The sequence below is a fragment of the Leopardus geoffroyi genome, chromosome C1 (genome assembly GCF_018350155.1).
Source record: "Leopardus geoffroyi isolate Oge1 chromosome C1, O.geoffroyi_Oge1_pat1.0, whole genome shotgun sequence".
Lineage (NCBI taxonomy): Eukaryota > Metazoa > Chordata > Mammalia > Carnivora > Felidae > Leopardus > Leopardus geoffroyi.
In genome coordinates, this window is record NC_059328.1 from 36234768 (window position 1) to 36253645 (window position 18878).

The 18878-nt window shown below is 38.6% G+C and overlaps 1 protein-coding gene across 7 annotated transcripts in view; it reads right to left on the minus strand.

Moving 5' to 3' along the window:
• LOC123597800 (intracisternal A particle-promoted polypeptide) overlaps positions 1-18878 on the minus strand; it is a 44800-nt gene that overhangs the window by 23498 nt on the left and 2424 nt on the right. For 4 of the 7 annotated variants that reach the window (XM_045477160.1, XM_045477159.1, XM_045477161.1 and 1 more), the window contains exons 2-5: positions 17403-17744; positions 12118-12549; positions 5280-5435; positions 3484-3651 (exon numbers count right to left, since the gene is read on the minus strand). In XM_045477160.1, coding sequence (XP_045333116.1) covers positions 3484-3651; positions 5280-5435; positions 12118-12549; positions 17403-17694 — 1048 coding nt within the window. In that variant the 5' untranslated portion in view covers positions 17695-17744. The remainder of the gene's footprint in view (positions 1-3483; positions 3652-5279; positions 5436-12117; positions 12550-17402; positions 17745-18878) is intronic. The other 3 variants (XM_045477162.1, XM_045477163.1, XM_045477165.1) reach the window with 3 other exon arrangements.

Genomic DNA, 18878 nt, shown 5'->3' on the forward strand with positions numbered 1-18878 from the left:
AGTATGTGTGATTTTTATTTTTTCATATGCTTCAATTTCAGCCAAATTTTCTTCCACAAACCTGAAGTGCTTTAATGATAAACATTACTTTAAAATTACATATTACGGGGGCGCTTGGGTGGCTCAGTGGGTTAAATGTCCAATTCTTGATTTCAGCTCAGGTCATAATCTCATGATTTCATTAGGTTGAGTCCCACATCAGGGCTCTGCACGGACAGTGCGGAGCCTTCTTGGGATTGTTTCCCTCTCTCTCTGCCCCTCCCTGCTCGCTTGGACTCTGTCTCTCTCAAAATAAGTGAGTAAATAAAAACTTAAAAAAATTATATATTACAAAATATCTTAGAATGACAATGTTGATAGTATTAAAAAAATTTTTTAATGTTTATTTTTGAGAGAGAGAGACAGAGTATGAGTAGGGGAGGGGCAAAGACAGAGGGAGACACAGAATCTGAAGCAGGCTCCAGGCTCTGAGCTATCAGCACAGAGCCCCAAGCAGGGCTTGAACTTACCGACTGGGAGATCGTGACCTGAGCCAAAGTTGGTTGCTTAACAAACTGAGCCATCCAGGTGCCCCAGCAATGTTGTTAGCATTAATAATAGTAGGCCAAGTTGGGACACCTGGCTGACTCAAGTTGGTAGAACATGCGGCCCTTGATCTCAGAGTCGTGAGTTCAAGCCCCACATTGGGTATGGAACCTACTTAAAAAAATAATAAACAAATAAATAAATAAGTAAAAAATAAATTAGTGAAGTCACAGCATTTTTGAAAGGTACCCATAAGTATTTCTGTGGAATCACAAGAAGGGACACAAATATATGCAAGTGTCACCTAGGACACTGTGACCCTCGGTTAAACAGAAGAGTTCATGCAATGAAACTATCCACAATCACCAAAATGTATATAAAAAGAGCTGTTAGAGTTCTAGTCAAAGATTACATGTAATAATGGTCTTTATGCTGACGGAAAGCTACTGCTTAAAACTTTTATTTCTTTGTTGGGGCGCCTGAGTGGCGCAGTCGGTTAAGCGTCCAACTTCAGCCAGGTCACGATCTCGCAGTCCGTGAGTTCGAGCCCCGCGTCAGGCTCTGGGCTGATGGCTCAGAGCCTGGAGCCTGTTTCCGATTCTGTGTCTCCCTCTCTCTCTGCCCCTCCCCCGTTCATGCTCTGTCTCTCTCTGTCCCAAAAATAAATAAATGTTGAAAAAAAAATAAAAAAAAAACACTTTTATTTCTTTGTTGGGATTTTTGGATCCACCATGGCATTTATTGATTTAATGAACTGTTTTTAAGGGACAATTGTGTTCCCTCCAAAAGACAAGTAAAAAATCAAATATTCTCTACATCTCTCTCATTTTATTTATTTTTATTTTTTAAACTTTTTTAAAAGTTTACTTATTTATTTTGAGAGAGAGAGCGTGCGCGTACATGGGGGGGGGGGGAAGGAGCAGAGAGAGAGAGAGAGAGAGAGAGAGAGAGGGAGAAAGAAAATCCTAAGCAGGCTCTGCACCATCAGCACAGAGTCAGATGTGGGGATTGAACTCACAAACTGTGAGATCATGACCTGAAGCTGGACACTTAACCAACTGAGCCACCCAGACTCACCCTGTATCTCTCTCATTTTAACTTGACAGTATCATAGTTAAAAATAACAAAATTTTCAACATACAACTTTTTGTGTTTTAGCCTAATCTGTAGAAATAAAGCATAAAGACTAGCTCTAAGGATTGGAGATGACCTACCTAGGCTTGTTGCTATAAAGACAAATTAGCCAGAAGTAAATATTGATCTAAAAGTGTTAGCATTTATTTCTCTTTAGATTCCTCCTCTGATGGGAAACATTTGCCTTTTTTAAAAAAATGTTTATATATTTATTTGGAGAGTGAGAGCAGGGGAGAGGCAGAGAAAGAGGGAGAGAGAGAATCACAAGCAGGCTCTGTGCTGTCAGTGCAGAGCCTGAAGCAGGACTCGATCTCACAAATTGTGAGATCATTACCAGAGCTGAAATCAAGAGTTGGACACTTAACTGACTGAGCCATCCAGGCACCCCGAAACCTGTTTTATTTAATTTTATTAATCATTTTATAATTCATAATAATAGTTTTAGAAAACACAGTGATTTCAATCAAGACATATATCCCAATGTCCAGATGACTTAGTTTTTATAAATCCCACTTCCAGGTAACTTGGTTAATTAAAAATTATTTGTATTAACTATAGAGAACAAACTGATGGTTACCAAATGGGAGGTGGGTGGGGGGATGGTTTAAATGGATGATGGGTATTAAGGAGGGCATTTGTTGTGATGGGCACTAAGTGTGGTATGTAAGGATTAAATCAATAAATCCTATACCAGAAACTAATATTACACTGTATGTTAACTAACTGGTATTTCACTAAAAACTTGAGGGACACCTGGGTGGTTCAGTCAGTTAAGCATCCAGCTCTTGGTGTCAGCTCAGGTCATGATCTCACGGTTCGTGGGTTCAAGCCCCACTTCGGGTTCTCTGCTGAAAGCGTATATCCTGCTTGCAATTCTCTCTCTCTCTGTCCTCTACTACCCCCACCCTCTCTCTCTCAAAAATAAATAAATGTTTTATAAATAAATAAATAAATAGAAATTTAAAAAGACCAATCTAAAAAAAAAAGATTTGTAATGCAGCTTCCAATATATGAAATTAAATTTAAAAAAAAAAATTTTTTTTTTTCAACGTTTATTTATTTTTGGGACAGAGAGAGACAGAGCATGAACGGGGAGGGGCAGAGAGAGAGGGAGACACAGAATCAGAAACAGGCTCCAGGCTCTGAGCCATCAGCCCAGAGCCTGTCGCGGGGCTCGAACTCACGGACCGCGAGATCGTGACCCGGCTGAAGTCGGACGCTTAACCGACTGCGCCACCCAGGCGCCCCTGAAATTAAATTTCAAAATTAAAACAATTTTTATCACAAACACTGACCTAAATTTTGGTGCCACATTTTATTTTATTTATTTTTTATTTAAAAAAAAATTTTTTTTTTAACATTTATTTATTTTTGAGACAGAGAGAGACAGAGCATGAACAGGGGAAGGGCAGAGAGAGAGAGGGAGACACAGAATCTGAAACAGGCTCCAGGCTCTGAGCTGTCAGCACAGAGCCCGCCGCGGGGCTCGAACTCACAGACCGTGAGATCATGACCTGAGCCAAAGTCGGCCGCTTAACCGACAGAGCCACCTAGGCGCCCCTGGTGCCACATTTTATAAACAACTTTTCATTAAAACCAAACTAAATATTCTGCCTCGTGATAAATCACAGTATCCCTCTGGTCTGAAACATTCAATATCTTGTGTTTCCTTTTTCTTTCTTCCATTCATTTATTCATTAAATATTTATGGAACACAATCATATCTATGTATACCCCATAGTACCTAGCAATATACATAAGGCATATATACAGCCAAATTATGGCTAGAGACTAATAACAGAAAGAAGACATTTTCATTATTACCTCCAATAGCGTAAACCATCCCTCCCAGAACTGCTACTCCCAGCCCACATCGAGCCTGATGAAGTGAAGACACAGTGGTCCAGTACTGGCTAAAGGTGTCAAAACGTTCTACACAGCTGAGGGCTCTGCTATCACTCCAACGACCCCCCTGCAACCGAGTATATCCACCTGAACAAAGGAAAGGAGATACACAGCAAATCCTTTATTTAAATATGCAAATGACAGACATTAAGTAATTAACTATTTCATAGCAAGGAATAAGTGCTTTAAAGCCTGCCATATATACATATTTTATTCTTTTTTTTTTTTTAATATTTTTTTTTTCAACGTTTATTTATTTTTTTGGGGACAGAGAGAGACAGAGCATGAACAGGGGAGGGGCAGAGAGAGAGGGAGACACAGAATCGGAAACAGGCTCCAGGCTCTGAGCCATCAGCCCAGAGCCAACGTGGGGCTCGAACTCACGGACCGCGAGATTGTGACCTGGCTGAAGTCGGACGCTTAACCGACCACGCCACCCAGGCGCCCCTACATATTTTATTCTTAAATGCACCAAGTCCTGAAAGATTATGGCTTAAATGCAATGAAATCAACTACGGTGTTCTACCACCTGGTTTTGGTTCTAACAGAATGTCAGATAAAACATAAAAGGAGCTGGTTATCTGTCTAGTTAGGAATTTTCATCATGACTTCTATTAACATTTTTCTCAATTAAAAATAGTGAGTTGAGTGGTGCCTGGGTGGCTCAGTCAAACAACTGACTCTTGATTTTGGTTCAGGTCATGATCTCACAGTTCATGAGTCTGAGCCCCACATCAGGCTCCGCACACGGACAGTGTGGAACCTGCTTGGGATTCTCTCTCTCCCTCTTTCTCTGCCCTGCTTTCTCTCTCTCTCTCAAAATAAATACACTTAAAAAAAAGTGAGTTGAGGGACGCCTGGATGGCTCAGTCGGTTGAGCGTACGACTTCGGCTCAGGCGTCGGGCTCTGAGCTGAGGCTCAGAGCCTGTGCTCAGAGCCTGGAGCCTGCTTCGGATTCTGTGTCTCCCTCTCTCTCTGACACTCCCCCATTCATGCTCTGTCTCTCTCTGTCTCAAAAATAAATAAACATTAAAAAAATTAAAAAAAAAAAAAAGTGAGTTGAAACCCTTGTTTAACTACACATCCCATCAGTAAAAAATCTTTAGCATGCATTCAAAAATTATGTATTTATATATTATAGCATATATGATATTATACATCTAATTACATACAAATTATAAATCATATTACAAAGTGAATATAAAATATTATGTATATAAATCTGGACAATCTGTCTCTATATGTCACATATTAATAAGGTTTAATGCTTTTTAAAATAAAAAAGAGGTTTTAATATGTTCATCTGATACTGTGAATTATCCTGTATACTCACACTTTAGAGACCACTGATTCCTATAATCCCTAATCATCTAAAATACCATGAAGAGTCAAAAATTTTGAAATTTTCCTTATTTTTCACTAGAATTCACATTTTTAACTTTAAAGTAGTATTTCTTAAGTTAGTTATTTGACAATAATTGAGCAATCCAAGAACCCAACAATTGAGATCACAGAATAACAGACGTCAAATGAGCAGCTATTTATTCTTAGGTGTATCCACTATACTACACAATTTCTTAATCTGTAGTCTATGTGTGAAATTAAATATGCCTATTTGATACACCTGCATATTCTGATGTGTAAAATAACAAAATATTGAAAGATTTTAATCCTAACAAGAGATTATTTGTATCACCTTTTTAAAGGTTCTCACCTACTGCGTACAGGTACTTTCTTGCTTTCTTCCGAGGTCGAACCTTAGATGTCTGCAGAAAATTACAAAATTTGTTCTCTTTGGAAGATTTGCACACCTCACAGTACTCTTTCAAAAGTGTTTGCAATGCAACACGAAGATTGAAATCAGACACTCCTAAAGCAAGTTTAACAAGATAATGTTTCAATCAACTTTTAAATAATATTCAAAAAACGTGTTCTTATAAAGATAAAATACAAATACCAAAAAATAAAAACTCATCATCAAGCAATGGTGCTTGTTTCCTACAATACAAATTTTATTTTTCTCATTATTACTAAAGAATATACTTTCCCTAAATCAGATTGTTTTTAACAATACTCTTCATTATATCTAATTTGAAAACACATGCATTAGGATTTCCAAAGATGGCAAAGTGAAACAGGATCACAATTATCCAACAAAATGGAAAAATAAAATAGCCCAATACCTACATTTACAACTTAAAAACAAAAAGATATAAAATTATGTCATATACTTTTAAAAATGATAGTCAAAGCAAGAAACAAAAGATTCTAGTGGAACGAGGTCCATCTCCTCAAAAAGACTTTGAGCATGATTGGGTAGATTGTTCCTGCACAAGGATCCTTAGCTGAGGTGAAGTGGGGATAAAAGTCAACCTGTGTCCCACTTGGCAAGCTCTAAGATCTTGCCCTGTGAAAGGGCACTATTTTCTAATTTGCACAAAGGCACCAAATATGCCAGCAAGGGACTATCTCCAAGCCTTGAAGCCTAGAAGCAATATTGAGGAAACAAGGTCAACCAAGGAAATCTTGAGAATTCTCACTAATGCCTAATAATTTGGAAAGGTAGAATGAGCAGGTATAAAGCAGAACTGAGAAGTCAAAGAAAAAAACATTAAAAGAAATCCTTTGGGGGGCACCTGGGTGGATCAGTTGGTTAAGCCTCTGACTTTGCCTCAGGTCATGATCTTTTGAGCACTGGGCTCTGTGCTGACAGCTGAGAGCCTGGAGCCTGCTTTGGATTCTGTGTCTCCTTCTCTCTATGCCCCTCCCCCATTCGTGCTCTGTCTGTCTCTCTCAAAAATAAATAATAAAACATTAAAAAAAAAAAAAAAAAAGAAAGAAAAGAAAAGAAATCCTTTGGGCGCCTGGGTGGCTTGGTCTGTTGAGCATCCAACTTGGGCTCAGGTCATGATCTCATAGTTCATAAGTTCAAGCCCCTCATTGGGTTCTCTGCTGTCAGCACAGAGCCCTCTTTGGATGCTATGCCCCCCTCTCTCTCTGCATATCCGTGGCTCACATTCTCTCTCTCTCAAAAATTAATAATAAAATGTTAAAAAAAAAAAAAAGAAATCCTTTATAGGGCCATCAGTAAATGTAGAATCACCAGAGCTTGCCATCTAACAGAGCACAGTACCAGCTAAAGTCCACACTACTAAGACACATCCTTACCTGGGTTAAGTAAGCCCTGACACAAGATCAATAATTGGATTTGAGAGAGAGCTCAGAGCCCAGGTCCTTAAGCAAATATCTAAGCCTTAGCAGATCTCTGTTCTTCTACCACCATCATACCTTTGGTTAGAAAGAAGTGGCTAAAATACAACACAGTCCTCAAATTTTAGATGTAAGAAACAAAGTAGTTACATTAGTAGGCAAAAAAGGTGTCAAGGAGAATAAACTCTTACATTATCAGAGCTAAACTGGTTTAAACAAAGTTTCTCATGTTATGCATAGATCTCATGTTGAGCAATAGATCAAGAAATAACAATTCAACTATTAAAATATATCCCAGGAGGGGTGCCTGGGTGGCTCAGTCTGTTAAGCATCCAACTTTGGCTCAAGTCATGATCTCGTGGTTTGTGAGTTGGAGCCCTGCATCAGGCTCTGTGCTGACAGCTCACAGCCTGGAGCCTGCCTTGGATTCTGTGTCTCCCTCTCTCTCTGCCCCTACCCTGCTCGTACTGTCTCTCTCTCTCTCACTCTCTCTCAAAAAGAAATAAACATTATATTAAAAAATAAAATAAAAATTAAAAACTAAATAAATAAAATATATCCCAGGAAAAAGAAAAGAAGGAGATTGAAGAATTCAGTCTGGAAGAAAACATTAGCCAAAAACAGAAACAGACTTGCCATAAATGCTTCATAGGATAGAATTACTTAAGAATATAGATCCTATTGGGGTGCCTGGGTGGCTACGCATCTGGTTGGTTAAGCATCTGACTCTTCACTTTGGCTCAGGTTATAATCCCACAGTTTGTGGGATCAAGCCCTGCCTCAGGCTCTGCACTGACAGTGCGGAGCCTGCTTGGGATTCTCTCTCTCACCCTCTCTCTGCCCCTCCCCCACGTGCATACTGTCTCTCTCTCTCTCTCTCTCTCTCAAAATACATAAGTAAACATTAAAAAAAATATAGAGACCCTATTTAAAAAAAAAAAAAAGCTTGGGGTACCTGGGTGGCTCAGTTGGTTGAGAGTCCAGCCCCCCCCTTTTTTTAATGTATTTATTTATTTATTAACATTTATTTATTTTTGAGACAGAGAGAGACACAGCATGAATGGGGGGAGGGTCAGAGAGAAAGGGAGACACAGAATCAGAAGCAGGCTCTAGGCTCTGAGCTGTCAGCACAGAGCCCGACACGGGGCTCGAACTCATGGACCGCGAGATCACGACTTGAGCCAAAGTTGGACGCTTAACTGACTGAGCCACCCAGGCGCCCCTGTTTTTATTTATTTTTGAGAGAAAGCATGACAGTGAGAGCAGGGGAGGGACAGACAGAGAGGGACACACAGAATCCAAGTCAGGCCCCAGGCTCTGGGCTGTCAGCAAAGAGCCCGACACGGGGCTCAAACTCACAAACCACGAGATCATGACCTGAGCAGAAGTCAGACACTTAACTGACTGAGCCACACAGGTGCCCCAAAAGAACTTCATTCTTTCTTTCCTTTTTTTTTTTTTTTTTTTAAAGTAGAGAGCTAGAGAGAGAGAGAAAGAGAGAATCCCACCCAGGCTCTGCACTCTCAGTGTTGAGCCCGATGCAGGGCTTGAACCCATGAACTGGGGGATCATGACCTGAGCTGAAACCAAGATTGGATGCTTCACTGACTGAGCCACCCAAGCGCCCCCCTCTCTTTTTTAAATATTTGAGAGAGAGAGAGCAGGGGAAAGCTTTTGCCCTATTCCTAAATTCTCATGATTCCACAGAAATGTGTCTGGATAATTTCTCTTTTCTTTTTTAGCATTTAAATACAGTCAGTCTTCATTATTTGTGGACTCCTTATTTGGGAATACATGTACTCACTAAAATGCATTTGTAACCCAAATTAAAACTCACAGAGCTTTCCTAGTCATTCACAGATATGCCACAGAGTGCCAAAAAGTATGAATCACCTGACATGCATGTTTCCAGGTGAGAACTGAACAAGGTGATGCTTTGCCTCTTATTTCAGCTCTCATACTATAAACAAATGTCCTTTTCACAGTCTCTTTAGTGCCGTGCTTTTCCCATTTTTGTGCTTTGTTGACTTCATTGTTAAAAATGACCCCACGCCTACTTTTGAAGTGCTGTCTAGTGTTCCTAATTGCAGGAAGCCTGTGATATACCTTATGGAATTAATACATGTATTGGATAGGTTTCATTCAGGCATGAGTTATAGTGCTGTTGGCCATGAGTTCAACATTAATGAATCAAGTATATAAATTAAATAAGGTGCTTCTGATAGACACACACATAAAACAAGGTTATGTATTGATCATCTGGCAAAAATATTGTGACCAGAGTAAGAACTTACCCAGTATTTCCCCTAGGAACAATGTTTCAGTATTTGCCAATTCAAAGTTTGTGGCAACTTTACAGGGCATAATGACTGTGAATAATGAGAACTGATTGAGTAATATATGTGTATTAATAAAAGATAACATTCAGAAAAACCTACAAAATTCTGTTAACACTGTTAAGAGTAGAAAAAAAACTAAAAATCCACATTAAGTATAATTTTTTTCTTTTTTTTTTAAGTTTACTTATTTATTTTGAGAGAGCACAAATGGGGAGGGGTAGAGAGAGGGAGAGGGAGAGAGAATCCCAAGCAGGTTCTCTGCACTGTCAGTGGGGAGTCTGATGCAGGGCTCAAATTCATGAGCCTTGAGATTATGACCTGAGCTGAAATCAAGTCACAGGCCTAACCGACTGAGCCAGACGGGCACCCCCATATTAAATATAATTTTTTCACAGAATTACACCTTTAATGCTAGTGGTGTATTTAATTCATAAGAAGCTCATTTGCAGGGCGCCTGGGTGGCTCAGTCAGTTGAGCATCCAACTTGCACTCAGGTCATGATCTTGCAGTTCATAAGTTCAAGCCCTACATCAGGCTCTGTGCTGACAGCTCAAAACCTGGAGCCTGCTTCAGATTCTGTGTCTCCCTCTCTCTGCCCCTTCCCTGCTCAGGCTCTGTCTCTCCCTGTCTCTCAAAAATGAATAAATGTTAAAGAAATTAAAAAAAAAAGAAGCTCATTTGTAACTCAATCATATCCTAAAGTTTCAATGCACAACAAGGGTAAGAGCTTCAAATCTTAAAACCAGGTCTAAGGTAGGTGGTTTTTTTTTTTTTTGAATTAACTTTTTTTTTTTTAATTTACATCCAAATTAGTTAGCATATAGTGCAACAATGATTTCAGGAGTAGATTCCTTAATGTCCCTTACTTATTTAGCCCATCCCCCCCCTTCCACAACCCCTCCAGTAACCCTCAGTTTGTTCTCCATATTTATGAATCTCTTCTGTTTTGTCCCCCTCCCTGCTTTTTTTTTTTTTTTTAATTTTTTTTTTTTTCAACGTTTATTTTTATTTTTGGGACAGAGAGAGACAGAGCATGAATGGGGGAGGGGCAGAGAGAGAGGGAGACACAGAATCGGAAACAGGCTCCAGGCTCTGAGCCAGCAGCCCAGAGCCCGACGCGGGGCTCGAACTCACGGACCGCGAGATTGTGACCTGGCTGAAGTCGGACGCTTAACCGACTGCGCCACCCAGGCGCCCCCCCCTCCCTGCTTTTATATTATTTTTGTTTCCCTTCCCTATGTTCATCTGTTTTGTCTCTTAAAGTCCTCATAGGAGTGAAGTCATATGATTTTTGTCTTTCTCTGACTGACTAATTTCACTTAGGATAATACCCTCCAGTTCTATCCTCGTAGTTGCAAATGACAAGATTTCCTTCTTTTTGATTGCCAAGTAATACTCCATTGTATAAACATACCACCTCTTTATCCATTCATCCATCGATGGACATTTGGGCTCTTTCCATACTTTGGCTATTGTTGATAGTGCTGCTATAAACATGGGGGGCATGTGTCCCTTCAAAACAGCACACCTGTATCTCTTGGATAAATGCCTAGTAGTGCAATTGCTGGGTCATAGGGTAGTTCTATTTTTAGTTTTTTGAGGAACCTCCACACTGTTTTCCAGAGTGGCTGCACCAGCTTGTATTCCGAAGGTCTAAGGTAGTTTTTAAAAATAAATTTAGGATGCCTGGGTGGCTCAGGTCACGGTTTTTGAGTTTGAGTCCTACATTAGGCTCTCCACTCTCAGTGCCAAGTCCGCTTTGGATCCTCTGTCTCCTTCTCTGCCTCTCCCCCACTTGTACTCTTTCAAAAATAAACAAACATTAAAAAATTAAAAAAATTAAAATAAATAAATAAATAAATAAATAAATAAATTTAAATATGGGGTGCCTGGCTGGTTCAGTCAGTGGGCAGGTAACTTTTAATACTAAGGTTGTGGGCTCAAGCTCCACATTGGGTGTAGAGAGTACTTAAAAATAAAATCTTAATTAATGAATTATTTATTTATTTATTTATTTATTTATTTTTTAAATTTTTTTTCAACGTTTATTTATTTTTGGGACAGAGAGAGACAGAGCATGAACGGGGGAGGGGCAGAGAGAGAGGGAGACACAGAATCGGAAACAGGCTCCAGGCTCTGAGCCATCGGCCCAGAGCCCGACGCGGGGCTCGAACTCACGGGCCGCGAGATCGTGACCTGGCTGAAGTCGGACGCTTAACCGACTGCGCCACCCAGGCGCCCCAATTAATGAATAATTTAAATACATATTATCATTCTTCTAATATAACAATTTAAACTATTTTATACTATGATGAAAAGTATTTTCAAAGTTTCATACCTAAAGATAATTCAAAGGCTACTTAGAAGCTATGATACTGTATCAATATAAAATTCATTTTTATTATTTTTTTAAATGTTTATTTATTTAGAGAGAGAGAGAGAGCATAAGCAGGGGACGGGTAGAGAATGGGAGACAGAATCCCAAGCAGGTTCCACAGGGAGCCCAACTCAGGGCTCAATCCCACAATCCATGGGATCATGACCTGAACCAAAATCAAGAGTCGGACAATTAACTGACTGAGCTACCCAGGAGTGAATATAAAATTAATTTTATAAAGAGAAGACTTACAGGATTTATTGAGTTTGGGTTTTGTTTTTAGCATATGCATTCTCCTCAAATGACAGGTTTTGCTGAATTTATCTTACACTGAAATATAATCAGTATTACCAAAAACAGCAGTGGTATTTTAGCTCTGTCACTGATTTTATTTATACCTCTAATCTCCCTTAGTATTTAATCTCGAGAAAGGTATGTAAAGGTTTGATTAAAATAATGGCTACAAATACTGAATACCACTATCCACAAAACACAAAAGTTGTATCTTGCATATAGTAATCATTCAATAAATGTCTGCTGTTGGACTGAAAAATGAAAACATTATCACATTTCAACAGAAAAAGCCACTGGATATTGACTCATTTGACAAGCAACAAAAAAATTACCTTCAATATACTTTAAAAGCCTCTGAGGAGGTAATAAAGGGAATCGAATTGGTTCTAGCACTTCCACCACATATTTTCTTCTTTTTCCCAGATCCTTCAGAATCCATTGCATTGCAGCTAAGAAGACCTGATATTCATCCTCAATACTAAGCTCTTCGCTTCGCAAAATTTTGATCAGTTGATCTTTTGTAAGTGCCAGGAACTCTTCCCCACTATGAACCTCCAAGAAATGGACATGAATGTAGTTTTCTGTGAATTCCAAAAGATCATGGCAGGCAATTTGCTCAGAGAACTGAAAGATCCCAATGCAGTTCAGTGGATCAATTTGTCCTTTCAGAAATTCACAGCAAAGATTAACAACTTCAGTCAACTGTAGCATGTCTGCTGCAACAATCAACTCCTGGACATTATTCACGCCTATGTTCACTATACCTAGGGAAGTAGGGAGACAAATTAACCAAAAAAATAAAACAAACATTTGACTTATGGTCAAAAAGCATTATTTATTTAATATAATTTAATATATTAACTGATAGCTTAGTGTTTGCAGAGTTGATAGATGCTAAGTAAAAAGCAACAGGGTGCCTGGGTGGCTCAGTTGGTTAAGCATCTGACTTCAGCTCAGGTCATGTCTCATAGCAGCTCAGAGCCTGGAGCCTGCTTCGGATTCTGTACCTCCCTCTCTCTCTGCCCCTTCCCTGCTCGCACTCTTTCTCACTCTCAATCTCTCTCTCTCTCTCTCAAAAATAAATAAACCTTAAAAATAAATTTTTTTAAATAATTAAAAAAAAAAGCAACAAAGGATTTGTAGAAAGAGCAGAAAACTAAATGATGATAATTAACATTTATGGAACACTTACAATGGATAGACACATTAATTGTTTTAGACATTCATTTAACTGTCACCACAACCCCATATAGTAGATATTATTTTTTTCTTTTTCTATCAAAACAGAATCAAAAACTTTAAATGATTTGTCACCAAGTCACATGATCAAGTGATTGGGGTAAGGATTGCTATCAAAGTCCATGCTTTTAACATAAGGCTGTTTAACATAATGCATCTAACATTTACTAAGGCACTGAGGTGAGTAACGCAGGGTCTCCATCTTCAATTATGATAAAGTGCCATACAAACATTAATTTTTAATACTAGGTATAATCAGGAGTCTATACCATATGAGAAGTTTTAAATACTTAACATTTAGTAACTATGTATACCACTCTCTTTCTAGATGGCTTCACTTTCATATATTTACATACGTGACTTTGAGAGAATACCAAATAGTCAATTATATTTAGAAGGGGAAAAAAAAAAACACTGTAATTCTCCTACCTGATAAGGATAAACTCTCAATTCAATCTTATACTTGCCCTTCATCCCCTTTATGATATTCACTCCACTAAACTATTTATCTAAAGTTTGTATTCCCAATAAGATTTATAAAGTCTGTTGGGGGGAAGGTTTGTCCCTTCTGTATTCTCAATGCCTAGCACCCACAGGTGTTCAAAAAATTTGTCTTAAATAAATGAATGGCCAAAGAGATTATGGTAAGAGGAAGAATATGGCTTGTTGAATGCAAACGGGGATTTCTGAAAGTATAAGAAATGGAATCCACCATGGGAGCAAATGGTAGTGGCTGCAGAGAAAATGGAGGTAAGACTTAGTTGAACGAAATGAGAATTCACTACAAATTTGGACAAGGTAAGATTATGGGTTGTGATCTATGAAGACTGAATGACTGTTACTGGATAAAGCCAAGAGTTACTTAAGAGCAATACAAAGAATGCCCTATAACTTAATAAGGTTTTATAGCTTACAAAAAGCACTTTTACATTTATTAAAATTTATCTCATTTAACCTTCACATGAATTATGAAATGCTATCCCCACTTAACAGCTAAGGAAAATGAGGTTCTCACAAGCTGATTTCAAATTTGTAAGTACCTAACTGCACTATCTATAAAGCTCTGTGAAGGCAGAGGCTCTGCCTATCTGGTGTACTATCATATCCCAAGTGCTTAGCTCACAAAAAGTATTCATGTGGAGTGCCTGGCTGGTTCAGTCAGTAGAGCATACAACTCTTGATCTCGGGGGTTGTGAGTTCAAGCTCCACATTGGGCATAGAGCTTACCTTTAAAAAAGTATTCATAAATATCTGTTGAAAGAATGAATGATTGACTAAAGAAATGGAAATGCCTTATATCAAATAGCTAATTAGTGACAGAACTAGATCACAAACCCAGGTTATTTGATTTTAAGTGAAGTATATAAAAATCTAATGTGAGAAAAATCTGTTAAGATCTGTTAGAACTGGGAATGGTTAATAAAGAATGTATAGATAGGGGCGCCTGGGTGGCTCAGTCGGTTGAGCATCCGACTTCTGCTCAGATCATGATCTCACAGTTTGTGGGTTCAAGCCCCGCGTCAGGCTCTGTGCTGACAGCTCAGAGCACCAGATATTCAGATACTGTGTCTCCCTCTCTCTCCCCCCCACCCCGATCACACTCTGCCTCTCTCTCAAAAATAAATAAGGATTAGGGGCGCCTGGGTGGCGCAGTCGGTTAAGCGTCCGACTTCAGCCAGGTCACGATCTCGTGGTCCTTGAGTTCGAGCCCCGCGTCGGGCTCTGGGCTGATGGCTCAGAGCCTGGAGCCTGTTTCCGATTCTGTGTCTCCCTCTCTCTCTGCCCCTCCCCCGTTCATGCTCTGTCTCTCTCTCTGTCCCAAAAATAAATAAACGTTGAAAAAAAAAATTTTTTTTAAATAAATAAATAAGGATTAAAAAAAAAAAAAAAAAAAGAAGAATGTATAGGTAAATCCAAAGGAGAGATCAATAGAATAACAGGTTTTGCTGTGCCCACATCCCCCCAAAAGGAAATGCTATTGCAGTGAAAGAACATGTTTTTTAAGAACAAATTATATCAAAGACTGCAAAGTTCCCTGTCCAATAAATACTCAATATCCATTTTCTTTTCATCCTTTACTAAGAGAACCTTGATTTTGCTGTGGGTGGTAATTGTGCTCTGCTGCAAATTACATTTCTTAGTCTCCCTTACAGATAGGGATGAGTTATTTACTATTTGGCCAATGGGATATATGCAGCAGTTACTGGGTAGGGCTAACAGAAAAAGTTAAAAAGAGCATAGACTTAGCTAGCAGGCCCTTCTGCCTTTTCCCCTTCCTCCTTCCACTGGCTGGAGTTCAGCGATACGAGATTAGAAGCTACAAGCCATAGATGGTAGAGAGAAATGTTGGGAAAATAATAGGATGCTAATGACATCATGAAACCACCCTACCATCCTTGGAATGCCTACTATGAATTCACTTTTGTGGAAAAATAAATTTCTATCTTGTTAAGCCACTTTATATCTTCTACTAGTAGCCAAATGCTATTCTTAACTATTTTAACCTTAAATTTCAGTATTCTAGAATGTTGTTTCTCCCAAATATGCTCAGTACTATTTATTTCTCTGGGTTTGCTACTTTTTTTTTAATGTTTTATTTATTCTTGAGAGAGAGAGAGAGAGAGACAGAGCATGAGCGAGGGAGGGGCAGAGAGAGAGTGGGACACAGAATCCAAAGCAGGCTCCAGACTCCGAGCTGTCAGTACAGAACCCGACGCGGGGCTCGAACCCACAAGTGGTGAGATCATGACCTGAGCCAAAATCAGATGTTCAACCGACTGAGCCACCCAGGCGCCCCTGGGTTTTACTACTTTTTATCTATTTGATGGAAGTGCTAATCACCAACAATATGATGATAGTACCGGGAACATTGTCTTTCAATAAGTATCTCTTGTTGCTACCCTTAAACAGAGGCAGAATAGACACTTTGTAGTATTGCTTCTGTTTTTATGTAGTTCACTAATTCCATCAGATTAATCTGTGTTAATTTACATTTTGGAAATAAAAGAAGCAGGGGCATTTATGAAACAGTTTTCAGCTCACACAAATCATTTAGAAAAGGTAAAAAAAAAAATCCTTCAACGCTAATTTGTACATTAGCCAATAGACAGGGCTGCATTAAAGATAGTAATTTTTAGGGGCTCCTGGGTGGCTCAGTCGGTTGAGCGTCCGACTTCAGCTCAGGTCCTGATCTCGCGGTCTGTGAGTTGGAGCCCTGCGTTGGGCTCTGTGCTGACAGCTGGGAGCCTGGAGCCTGCTTCACATTCTGTGTCTCCCTCTCTCTCTGCCTCTCCCTCACTCATGCTGTCTCTCTCTGTCTCAGAAATAAATAAACATTAAAAAAAAATTTTTTTAAAGATAGTTTTTATAATCTCCAATTTAAGAGTTATTTTCTGATATCTTCCAAAAAGCAATATGAAGAACACAAAGAAATGACTTTTTGTCATTTTCCAGGCTTAAATACCACGCGTTAAATAAACAATATTTTATCAGATCACATAATTATCTCCCATCAAGTAGTCCTTTAAGCATGATGACCAAACACAGTCTTTATTTTCAAACATGTTTTCTAATTATAAAAGTAATATATATTCACCACAGAAAAAAACCTTAAGGCATAAAAGTATAAAAATGAAAATGACACATTTTCCCACAGACATACACTGTATTAACACTTTAGTGCATTTCTTTTTAATCTTTTTCCCATGTATATTTATGTTACCTATCATATAAAACTTAAACTTCATAGTTTTTGTGTGCATTTTCTAACGTCATTAAAACTCTTCAAAAACATTTTAAAAATAAAAGTTTTAAATAAAATATATACATGCTGATTGTAAATCAGAAAAAAAAAAACAGAAAAAGAGGGGAAAATAAGGATCATCCATATTCCATCATCCAGAGATAAATACTTATCAACACTCTGGTCTTTTTCCTGTGCGCAAATACAAATAATTTTTTCCTTTACAAAACTAGAGAAGTATTTATACCCAATTTTTTTTTCATTTTATATATTGTAAACACTCTTCCATAATATAATTGAAAAATTTTTAAAATATTCCATGATATATACATGTGCCATGATTTATTTAATCATATATCCTGAGGGACAATTAGATTGTATTCAATTATATATTATTGTAAATAATGCTACAATAAACATCCTGGTACGTAAACATTTGCCTGCAGCGCTAATTGATTACTTATGATTCCTAGAAAAGGAATACTGGGTCAAAAGATAGAAACCTTTCAAACACTGATGATAGCGTATTGTTAAATTACTTTCCATATAAATTGTATCAACTTATTTATATTCCCATTGCAATACCTGAGTGATTACACCACTCTTCACTCAAAGCTAAAGGCTCACTTGACATACCTGTATATATGAAATCTAGAAGTATTTGAAAGATTCCAGCTTCAATTCCTAGAATCTGTACAACATCTTTTGAGGACTCTTTCATTCCTCCAGTAAACAAAGCTGCAAAGTAAGGGCTACTGGCAGCCAACACCAGCCGATGAACTTTAAAAGTTTCCTTCCCAACTTGCAGCTGCACATCACAGAAATGCTCTCCATTCCTCATTTTATTGATCTGGGCCAAGATGAGTTGGGCATGTTTATCCGATGAAAAAGGACTATCACCAGCCTTGGGACAGTCCTCATTAGCCATGATGATGACAGATTAATTAAAAGAACTGTTGCCCATAATCTGGTCCTATCCTGAAAAACAAAATAGGAGACCAGACAACGTATTTTTGTGCTTAACATGTCTTCTATTCATACACATATCAAACATTGACCATGTTCAAGAAGCTTATAATCTAGTTAGGAACATAAAACACATATGAAACAAATAAGGACTAAACTATGTGATACTTTCTTAATAGGGTTTCAAAGAAGGGAATAAGTAATGGGGCCTAAAATAATTGGAGGATGCTTTACAGCAGAAATAGGACCTGAGAGGGGTGCCTCGGTGGCTCAGTCAGGTAAGTATCCGACTTTGACTCAGGTCATGATCTCGTGGTCCGTGGGATCAAGACCTGCATTGGGCTCTGTGCTGACAGCTCAGAGCCTGGACCCTGCTTCGGATTCTGCGTCTCCCTCTCTCTTTGCCCCTCCTCCACTAACACTCTGTCTCTCAAAAATAAATAAACATTAAAAAAAAAAAAAAGAAAGAAAGAAATGGGACCTGAACGATAAAGATTAACATATGAAGAGAGGAAATAAGCCCTTCTGGGTGAAGTAAAGAAAATAAGGCACAAAGGCATAAGTTTTTGTATACTGTAGTAAGGGAAGAACATACTCTAGTCAGAACAAATCTTCAAAAACCAATTGTGGGAGTGCCTCAGTTGGTTGAGCAACCGATTTCGCTGCTGTCTTCGCCGAGTCCTCTTTGGATCCTCTGTCTACCTCTCTCTGCCCCTCCCCTGCTCATGCTGTAGCTCTCAAAAAATAAATAAACATTAAAAAAAAAAAGTGATCAGGCCAACTGTTTACTTATAATCCTTCAATTTACACATTTCTCTGAGCACACAAAGCCCTTCAAATCTCACCTCTACCTGTCCAGTCCTATTTCCCATACTCCTATTTGAACTTAATACCCCAACAAAACCTAACAATTTGCAGTTCTCTAAAAGTGTCTCTTTCAAGGCATCCTTCCTCACCTTTTACTTTTGGATCTTTGCTATAATTCAAGACTCTGTTCAAACATAATTTCCTGCAGAACCATCCCTGTTCCTCTCTCCTCTGGATTTGGTGCTCACCCTAAGCTTACCTATTTTACAGCCTATATCACACTTTACCTTGTCAGATACTACCACCCTACTCCCTATAGATACATATGTTCTCGGAAAG